Source organism: Solanum tuberosum, unplaced genomic scaffold (genome assembly GCF_000226075.1).
Source record: "Solanum tuberosum cultivar DM 1-3 516 R44 unplaced genomic scaffold, SolTub_3.0 scf00175, whole genome shotgun sequence".
NCBI lineage: Eukaryota > Viridiplantae > Streptophyta > Magnoliopsida > Solanales > Solanaceae > Solanum > Solanum tuberosum.
The window spans coordinates 383,817-395,138 of record NW_006239098.1 but is presented as its reverse complement, the minus strand read 5'-3'; the positions used below and the strand labels follow the sequence as shown (position 1 = coordinate 395,138).

Here is an 11,322-nt window from a genome sequence, read left to right as displayed (position 1 = left end):
ACACAATCACAAACTTCAACCAACACAACCACAAACTTCAACAAATACAACCAACAACTTCAACAAACACAACCAATCCTTTCTCAATAAATAAAAGGGGCTTGGTGTGTGGGGGAAAGGGATCAACCCACACTAACTACTCACATACCTTAATAGGAATCAGCCCCGACGATATCCACGACGGAAACTTGTTTGATCTCCTCTTCTTCTCTTCTTCTTCTCTTCTCTCTCAAAACCCTCACTCTCACTCTTTTAAAATGGTAAAACTGATAAAAAAATCAGCCTAACACATTTATATAACCAAAATAAAAGGCTAGGGAAAAGACCAAAATACCCTTACAAATTTCCGGACGGATTCCCTGCCAACTGCCCAACTTCCAAAGGGCATAACTCACTCATACGAACTCGGAATCGAGCAAACTCAGTGGCGTTGGAAAGATCATTCCAAGGGATTTCCAAAAATAACTGGAACTACTCCTAACTCATCCTGAGCTAGGAGTTATGACCGCTCAAAGTTGGCCAAAAACTCACTGATTTCCACACGGCCAAATTTCCAGATTTTCAATTTTATTCCAAAAATGACTATTTCCAATTTTTAAGTCTCTTCATAGATATTTCAAATTACCGGATGTTACAATGAAGTTCAATCGCAATTAGTTAAAAGTAAGGAAATTTAATTTAAAAATTACCATTTTGCGTTTGTGGGCTGCGAAACTCATAGAACCGCCAGTGTGTAAAGAGACACCCTTTACGGAGGCCCGAGTTGCCTTTGCTCGCTCACACTTCTAAAATTCAGGAGTGTTCCATTTCTCCAAAAAATTAACCTATATGTCTTCTCGTAGCCAACTGGGCTGCTCATTATTTTTTCGATCTTCAAACAACATATCAGTAACTCGTTTACGAGCATTATTAGCAAAAATGGAATTTATTTTATTCTTATAACATGGCTGCCATACACACTTCGTCTGCACAATAAAAGAATATCATTAGATTAAAATTTGATAACTAATATAAGAATAAATTTTATTTGTATCTTAAATTGATTCCATACTTGTTCTCTGATATTGTAGGGAAATTCTTTCCATCTACCCCAAGCATCATCGAAGAATGGTGTAATAGATTCTGAAACAATACGCGAGCCAAGATATGATGGCGCAAACCTGTATTAAACTTAATTCATGTAAGACGTACATTCACCAAATTAAAAATAAGATAAAGATAACATAAGGATAACTTACCCATCCTCATAAGGGGTAATAATCAGCCTATGAAAAGCATCATATTCTCTAATATCTCAAGAATTTTGAGTCTTTGAACAAGCAGGTGTAGTAGTACTACTGATCATAGATGGTGATGTTGGTACAGGGACTCCAATATTTGACCTAGATATACTAGGTGTCGATGATGTTGGAGATACAATTTGAGTCGATGATGGAAGCAGAGATGAGGAGCTGCCTTTTTTACTTATATGATAACTCGAAGAAGAATTTATACGAGGTGTGGGAACAATATTATTAGGAAGACCTGTACTCCTGCCATGAGAAGTTGTGGAGTTATTTTAGATAGACCCACATGGTGGTATACTAAAACAAGAAGGTGGTAATGAAGTCGATAGTGGAGGAAAGCTAAGGGTAATGATGTCGACATATAAGTAATAGCGGGTGGCAGTGAATGTTGTTGAGTAGGAGCGACATATGGCAGTGAAGTTGGTTGAGGAGGAAAGGTGGGTGGCAATGAATTCACCTTCAGAGGACCTACATCTGGCTAGCTGGAGTGACTTGTAGGTGGCAATGAAGCTGGTTGAGAATCATGTTGTTTCCTCTTATTTATGCTTTCGACGCTTTCCAGTTGTCTTCTTCATTGCCTTAAAAGAAACTCAAAATATGCACAAGGATACATTAGGTAACAGAAGCTGAAACTATTTCTGTTTACTCAGGTAAAATTATACATTTCAACTAGCCTATCAAGCCACAAGAATCGTCTTTACATGATAAGCAGTCTACCAAATTAAATTTAATATAAACTTGCTTCAGTCAATTTCTAATGGAATTACAATAAATACATCAAACAACAATTTGCCAATTCATCAATTATACAGCTTATTAATATCATTATACTAGAGAAACATAAATATAAGGCTGCTATACCAATCCATTCTCATAAGCAAAAAAAAGACTACAACCAAATTCCACTACAGCAAGATCAAACAAAAAGTAGTTGAGTCCACGCACACATAAAACACAATTTAGAAGATCCAGCTATTGTCTACTGTTAAATTTTTACTTATTATTACAAACAACAACATACTCAGTGTAGTCTGAGGATGATGGAGTTTACAAGAGTATTTATTAGTGAGTATTAATTTTGAAATTATACATGAACAAGTAAAACTAAAGAACGTAAAGCATTTTGATCAAATCTGTTAACCATTAACCTGATTCCCAATCAACAGCTCAAAAAATAAACTTCATAAAAAAACATGGAATTTAACCAAGTTGCATATGTAGGTCCTCTTCAAAGATGCAACCAAGTTACACCTTAAGTAACATTTTAGTCTGAGGATCACGTATGGAAGGCAAACTCGAGACTCGTCAGGTACTCATATAGAGATGAGATACTTTGGGACAGACATAGAGATAGTTGTCTCGGGATACTTACACCTCACGTGTGCAGAAGTACACCTGACATGATCTCAATGTTCAACGCACAAGCTCATCCCAATAGTTCATGTGCTATATAGTATGAACTAGTCCTATGAACCCCAAAAACTATTTATATAAACCTTCACTCTAAATCCCCCTTTACAGATGACAGATCACAGAATAAAGGTTGAGAAAGTTGCAACTAAGAAAAGTAGAGTTAAATGTCACATATTCTCCATTAACAACGCCAACTACAGTGAGGTTTCCAGAACTTCTATCGGAAAAATCTTGATGTCTTCATATTTTCCAGGTCTTCATTATTCAGACTCTACATTTTCCTCGTCAAATATGTTTTCCTACATAAGTCACATTGATATTAGTATGTTTTTTTTCATGTTTTTGGGGTATGAAACTTATTCATTTAATAGTTAGATGTAAGGGGATACAACTTATGAATAACTACATAAGAAGAGTACTCTTTTACTAATCAAGAAGTTACGCATGGACATCCTATATTGCTGAATAGAGCATCCAATCTGCATAGATTAGGCAATCCAGCCCATTTTAGTGGAGGGGCGCTATTTGTTTACATCCATTAGTTTGCAAGGGATTATACACCAATTTTTATGGAGGTAAAATTGTTGTTCATGTACCTTTATCCTTGCAGGTTCAAGTAGAGGCCTGTTTACTTATGTTTTCTCATATGAATCTTTTGTCTCTGGTTATTGGGGATCCCATTTCCGTATGAATTGTTTTCAATTTATTAGTAACTTAATGGAAGACATAATGTTGGAGTTGTACATATAATTTTAGTTTAACCTATAATACTAAGAATAATTTTCTAACAAAACTACAACTTGGTTGCATCTTTGAAGAAGACCTAATCAACTGGATTAAGAATATTAAGAGGACCTACATCTGGCTGGCTGGAGTGACTTGTAGGTGACAATGAAGCTGGTTGAGAGTCATGTTGTTTCCTCCGAATGTACTGGATTAAGAATATTTAACCATCGAATTATGCTAGGCCAAGTAATGGAGACATCAACTACCATACCTTTTTCTTATTAGTAATTTTCCCAGGGATGAAACAACTCTCTTTACTTCAATATCCTCAGCTATTAGTTATTTGATCTCATTCTACCCTAGTAGTATATACAACAAGATAATCTAGCAACAACAAGCCAAATTCCTAGCATTGTACATATAGGCATCCTTTTAAACATTTTCCCCTCCTATATATGTTGGATATTTGCTGATGAAGACATCACCTTCAAGCTCAATAGGAAGGAGAAATCATAAAAGACCACACCAACACTTACATTCTTATTACCCAAACATGTTGTTTAACACAACACACTCTCACTAAAGCAGAATGAAGGGATCAAGGTTTTCAGTTTCAATGCCCAACTATAAGGAAGTTCTTTTTATATGACCCAAAGAGGTGTTTTTCCAGCAGTTGTACGATGCACTAAAATCTACTTCAACAAGAGTGAGTAGTGGAATCCTATAAGGTTTTGATGCTGCTGGATATTTTATCCTTAACATCGAAGAAGATAGAAATTCCAAAATCATACCAAAACAGTTCACAAAGTTCTCAGCAACTACAATTTCTTGAAACCTAAGGTAAGACAGCAGCACAACACCTGATGCAGAAAACAAAATACTGATAAGAGGGGTTCCATAACACGATCTCTTTGCGAAAAAATTAGGAAGCATCCCCCGTTCTACCATTCCCAAAAGCTGATATGAGTCACTACTCATCTTAGCTAAAAACATTCCCATATTTGACACAGCCGAAGCCCCTTGAACCTACAATCTTAACCATAATCCTCCAATGATATTAGCCACGTGAACATTGCTGCTGATCGAGGACATTATGTGATTTTTTGAGGACTTAGTGGTGAAAAGTTTAGTGAAATCCATATGCTAGAAAAATAATATGCTCTGAAATCACCATATGCTAGAAAAATTTAAAGCTTATAACCAATAAAATTTACATAAAACTACCTATAATAAATCATGATAAAACAGTAGCACTTTCAATATAGGAATACTCAATCAGAAAAAATTCAAATCCCTTTGTTATAAAATACAAAAATACTCAACCAGAAACTTATCTACACAATCTAAATTATGAGATAATGAATTTTTTGTAGCCCACATTAAGCTCAAGTCAAACATTATCAAATCCGACATATTCCAACATACCAACTAAATGTTAGAACAGAAACACTCATGAAACATATGTGAAGAATAAATATAGAGTGAACTTATGAAATTCCCGCTATGTATTCATTTGCAGAAGATCTGAATTTATACAAGGAAAAACCTAACCATTTCCAATCTAGTAGCCACTTACAAAGTGGATGTTAAAACTAAATAAGAACATGTGCCACTAATAGCCATAAAAGGGGCAACTAACTTGAGAAAGTTGAGCAACTAAAGTTGACTAAGTCTAGCTAGAAAATAGGAAGCACTAAACTGAAATAAGTAAAAACCAGTACAAAAATAATAATAAGCTGGAAAAAATGTCAATTGTCTAACACTCTTCCTTGGCATTTTTGTGGCAAACACCAATTCTTTACCTCAGATCTTGAAACCTTTCCTTTGGCAATTACTTAGTGAAAATGTCAGCTAGTTGGTTCTCAAATGAACAAAGAACAAACAACACTTCATTAGATTGTTGGACTTCTCTTATAAAACTAAACTTGATCTTGATATGCTTAGTTTGACCATGAAACACTGAATTTTTTGAGATTGAAACTGCTGAACTCTTGTCACACATGATCTTGGTAGCTTCTGTTTGTTCATGGCCCAAGTCCTTCAACATCTTCCTTAGCCAGATTGCTTGATTCACAGTAGATGCACAAGCTATGTACTCAGCTTCTGATGTTGATTGAGCTGTAGTTTTTTGTTTCCTAGAGCTCCAATTAAAACAACTTGTCCCCAAGTAGAAAAGATATCCAGAGGTTCTTTTCGAATCATCAACTCCGCCACCCCAATCGCTATTAGAGTACCCGACCAGGTTCATAGTTACTTCAGCAGATGTTGGGAAAAAAGTTCCAAACTTGCTGGTTTTTTTAATATACCTTAACACTCTTTTAGCCATTGTGAAGTGTGTGTCTCTAGGAGAATGCATGAACCTAGAGACAAAACTTACAACAAATAGAATGTTAGATCTGCTTGTGGTTAGATATAGAAGACTGCCAATTAAGCTTCTATACATACTATCATCCACTTTTTTGGAATCCTCATCCTTGCCAAGCTTCACACCAGTAGAGATTAGAGTACTCACAGGTTTGCAGTCTTGCATTTTGAATATGTTTAGAATATCTTCAATGTATTTCTGCTGGGATATTAAAATTCCATCACTGGACTGCAACACATCCATGCCAAGGAAGTACTTCATGACTCCAAGATTAGTCATTTGAAAGATTTTCTCCATTGTATCCTTGAACCTTTGGATTGGTTCAATTTTGCTTCCTGTCACAAGAATGTCATGTACATAAATTGAGACAATTAAGGACTCACCTGCAGTGACTTTCACATACAAAGTTGCTTCACTTTGACTTCTACTAAAGCCAATTTGGATGAGATGATTGTCCATCCTCTCATACCATGCCCTCGGGGCTTGTTTTAGGCCATACAAGTCCTTCGTTAAGAGATAAACTTGATCCTCTTTTCCAGGAATTGAGAAACCCTCAGGTTGCTCTACATAAATCTCTTTGGCAAGCAAACCATTCAAAAAAGCCAACTTGACATCAAGTTGATGAATCTTCCGGGAACTATGAGATGCAAATGTAAGAATAAGCTTGATTGTGTCATACCTTGCTACAGAAACAAATGTTTCCTAGTAATCCAAACCATATTGTTGTGTGTATCCCTTCACCACCAATCTAGCCTTATGTTTGCAAATTTTTCCATCGGGATTGAGTTTTGTCTTGAAAATCTATTTTACACCAATCACCTTGCGATTTATAGCTCTGTCAATAAGCTACCAGGTTCCATTCTTCTCGATCATGTCTAGTTCATCTTGCATAGCTCTCCTCCATGCCTAAGAGTATTGTGCTTCAGCATAGCTTGTTGGTTCAGGGGTAACCAAATTACACCGTTGATAGACATCTTTTAAGGTTCGAGTTCCCCTCACTGGTACATCATCCACTAGTTCATCTTCTAGAAGTTGAGGTTGCTCTTTTGAAAATAAATCAAAACGAGAGGTTTTCTGATTTTTCCAATCCCAACCATCTGCTTCATCAAACTTCACTTCTCGATTGAGAATTAGTTTTTTTTTATTTCATACAAAAAATCATGTATCCCTTGGATGAACTATAGCCCATAAATATGCCCTTATGAGCCTTGTTTTCCAACTTATTCCTCTTTGTTTCTGGAACACGATAATAACATATACACCCAAAGATTCTGAGATGGTGTACTGATCATTTGTTCCCACACAAAGCTTCATATGGAGTCATGTCCTGCAAGGCCTTAGTAGGTATTGACTGCCTCAGCCCAAAACTGATTTGGGATCTTTCTTTCGAGCATAAGAAATCTCGCCATCTCCATTATCGTCTTGTTCTTCCTTTCAGACACACCATTTTGTTGTGGAGTGTATGGTAATGTCAATTGGCGTACAATACTTGTGCTATTACAAACCTCCACAAACTGAGAAGAAGTATATTCTCCTCCATTGTCAGACCTTAAAGCCTTAATACTAAGATTACATTGATTTTCTACTAAAGCTTTAAATTGTTTAAAAACATCAAAGACTTCACTCTGTTGGAAAATATACACTCTTCAGTCTAATGAAATAAACACAACACATTCTGGTGTAGTCATCAATAAAGAGGAGAAAGTATTTGTTACCACTCAACGGATCTGTTTTCATTGGGCCGCAAACATCTGTATGAATGAGCTGAAGTTTCTGGTTAGCTCTCCATACTTGATTTGATTGAAATGGCAATTTTGTTTGCTTTCCCTGTTGGCAATTTTCACAAAATTGAGCATTAGAAAGAAATTCAGGCATATTTTCCACTAGCTCCTTCTTTTTCATCTCTGCGATGCTTCTCAGATTGAAGTGACCGAACCTTTTGTGCCATAGGTTTATACATGTTTGTGAAGTAATAGTGTAAGCCTGCTCAGTCATTTTCTCCCAATCAACTAAAAACATTCGGTTGCTCATTTTAACATAAAATAATTCTACTCCAGAAGGGTCAAAAACAACACATTCACAATTCTTAAAATGCAGAGAATAATTATTTTCAAGCATTTGTCCAACACTCAACAAATTTTGACTCATATCAGGTGTGTACAAAACATCAGGAATAGTTTTTATACCTGATATTGTTGAGATAGACATTGTACCTCTGCTTTTGACTTCTATTGCCTCACCGTTTCCCACTTTTACTTTAGATTTGTAGGTACGATCAAGGAATTTGAACATTTCAGCATCATTACACAAGAAATGTGTGCAACCACTATCAAGAAGCTATGAATCAGGGGATTCATTGATTGAAAAGTATGAAACTGCAAAGAGTTGCTCCTCATGTGCATCTGTAGCTTCTACTACTTGTGCTTGCAAAAGTACCAGACGCCTTTTCTCTTGATTTGCAGACCTTGGATATGTGCCCCATCTGCTTACAGTTGCCGCATATAGCATCGACTCTCAACCAACAGTACTTCTCCAGATGTGTATTAGTTTTTTTACAATGTTTGCATGGAGGGAACTTCTGCTTCACATCTTCACTATTGTTTCATCCATCATGCTTGCCCTTATTCTTTTGGTTGAACTGTTGCTTTCCTTTACTAAATATTTGCTATTGTACAGAGAAAGCTCCTTCAGTGAACTTGTCCCATCTCATAGTCCTCCTTTGCTCTTGTGCTTGAAGAGCACTCATTAGTTCACCTAATGAAAGTTTGCCCAGGTCCTTGGATTCCTTAAGAGAGGAAATCTTAGATTCAAACCTCTCGGGAAGAGTCACAAGAACTTTCTCTACAATTCATTTGTCTGTAAATTCTTCACCAAGAAGTCTAATGTTATTAACAATTAAGGAGATTCGATTAACGTACTTATTGATTGTTTCATCCTCCTGCATATTCAAGGACTCAAACTCTCTTTTCAGACTCAACACTTGCATTTGACGTGTTCTATCACTGCCTTGATATTCTTCATTCAACCTATCCCAAGCCTCTTTTGCTATTTTGCAAGCCATGATTCTGTAAAATACCGAATTTGTCAAAGCATTCTCAATAAGCGACTTGGATTTAGATTTCTATGCCTTCTCTTCGTTTTTGGATTTGATTTGAGCCAAGGTAGGATTTGCTGGTAGAGCAGAAAATGGTTTATCTTCCGTCACAGTTTCCCAAAGTTCTTAGGATTCCAGAAAAGCTGGCATCTTCACGGACCAGATTTGGTAATTTTCACCGGTGAAAGTGAATGGTAAATATAAAGGTAGGTTGTTTGATGCCATTTATGTTGTAGGTTACAAAAAAATTATCTTGTAAGATCAACTAGAGGCTCTGTTGCCACTGTTAGAATAGAAACACTCAAAAAACTGATTTGAAGAATAAAAATAGAGTGAACTTGTGAAATTCTGGCTATATATTAACTTGCAGAAGATCTGAATTTATACAAGGAGAAACCTAAGCATTTCCTATCTAGTAGCCACTTACAAAGTGTATGTTAAAACTAAATAAGAACATGTGCCACTAGCAGCCATAAAAGGGGCCACTAACTTGAGAAAGTTGAGCAACTAAAGTTGACTAAGTCTACCTAGAAAATAGGAAGCACTAAACTGAAATAAGTAAAAAACAGTAATAATAATAATAATAAGCTGGAAAAAATGTCAATTGCCTAACACTAAATTCAAGAGAAAAACATTGGATAAGATAATGATCCAAACAAGTCAATCTTCTTCATTTGATTCATAATCACCATCAAATTCTTCCTCATCACTTATTTCATTTTCTTCAAGCAATTCCGCATGACTTTTATCATATTCATCAGTTTGGGATTTCTCCTCGTTAGCTCTGGATGTTCCTTCCCCATAATTATTTAGATTTGATTGAAGGACAGTAGCATCAAATTCTTCATAGATGCCTTCACTATATATGTTGCAATTCACCTGCTAATTCATCATCCACCATTGCTTCCACACTTGAAATATCATTTTGATACGCTACATACAATGCATCCTCAGCCTCCACTCTCCCCACGAGCTTTGTTTTTATAACTACACGCCATGAAGATTTATTCTTGCACAAAGGATAAGGAATGTATTACACTTGTTTCACATTATGTGCAATGATAAATGGATCATAGAAACAATACTGCCTCGTGTGAGTAATTTCAACTATTTTGTATTGAGGATGGACCTTTGTACCACTAGAATCAGGATCATACCACTTGCACAAAAATATTACTAGATTTTTCTTTGGCCAACCAACAACATACTGGAGTTCTATAATCTCTTGAAGCACACCTTAATAGTCAATATCCCCCTCACCTTTCACCCACACCCACTATTGTTGGTTTTCTTGCCTTTGGACCATTCTTCTGTATGAAATGTATACCCATAGATGAAGTACTTAGACATTATTCTAACTCTATGATCAGGTCCCAAAGAAATATCACGTAAAAAATTGGACATTCACGACATCCACGACATTAATTGGATTATGAACCTATATAAAATTAAAGAAAATTTAGAATTCTAAAAATACATATAATTGGTGGGAAAATGTTTAATAGTATTAGGTAACACTTACATATTCTCTAAACCACTCTGAAAACCTAGAATAAATAGTATCATTCCCATATGTACCAACAAAATAATTGTCTGACAAAATAACAACTTTAATTAGTTAAAGGGATGATGAATCTTGTTTAGAAGAATATATCTATCTATCTATATACTAGATTCACTGAACGCACGTGTAGGTTAAGTCTTAAGATCCCTATACACGAGATATTTTATCTTTTATGTATGTTTTAGGCTTTCAACATATCAATATGTATTTAATATTGGACTGCATCATACTAAGTGAATGGCCAATCTATTTGCATTCTTGCTTGTTGGGTATGTAGTGACGAACATCGTATTCTTAAATTGTGATTAGGCAATTTGTTAGTAAGTAATTGTGCACAAATTAACAGTTTGTCCTCTTAGTTATGTCGTGTCATGAACTGTATGTTCCCTTTTACTATTTGAAATTCACTGTACCCTGTATTTGAATAACTTTATATACACAAAAGTAATGTCTTTTGTGGTAGCTCTCTAGTGTTTTTCATTTCGTCTCCTCTTCCACCAAACCTAAGAATTTGTCCAATATAATTTCATTAACTACATGTGTGGTGTATGTTTTTTCTTGTTTAATTTCTTACAATTTTGGTATTAATCAAATCTCACCTAATACTTTTTTTGTAGATAGTATTTCTTGTGTATGTCCCGGTGCATCAATCTGGTTGTTCACACATGCCCTGCACTTTTTTTATTGGCATAGATATTCCTCTAGATAGTGCAACGTATAGTTTGCCATGCAAGAAAGCATGTTGTGTAGGTATACTCCTACATTTAATATTGTTTGACTTTTAAATTTATTTATCACCATTGCAAAAATATAGTAGTATTGGAAATTGTTTCTGAATAAATTTGAAAAGGTTTCCTTCATTTTTGTGGGGGGG

At 35.5% G+C, this 11,322-nt stretch overlaps 1 protein-coding gene across 1 annotated transcript; it reads right to left on the bottom strand.

Annotated features, from left to right (window-relative positions):
* Positions 1-1,035: 1,035 nt before the first annotated feature.
* On the bottom strand, positions 1,036-11,306 carry LOC107061858 (uncharacterized mitochondrial protein AtMg00810-like). The gene is made up of 2 exons (XM_015311773.1): positions 1,239-11,306; positions 1,036-1,160 (listed from the first exon to the last, which is right to left on the bottom strand). The coding sequence occupies exon 1, from the start codon at positions 6,247-6,249 to the stop codon at positions 5,257-5,259; it is 993 nt and encodes a 330-aa protein (XP_015167259.1). The 5' UTR covers positions 6,250-11,306; the 3' UTR covers positions 1,036-1,160; positions 1,239-5,256.
* Positions 11,307-11,322: the final 16 nt, after the last annotated feature.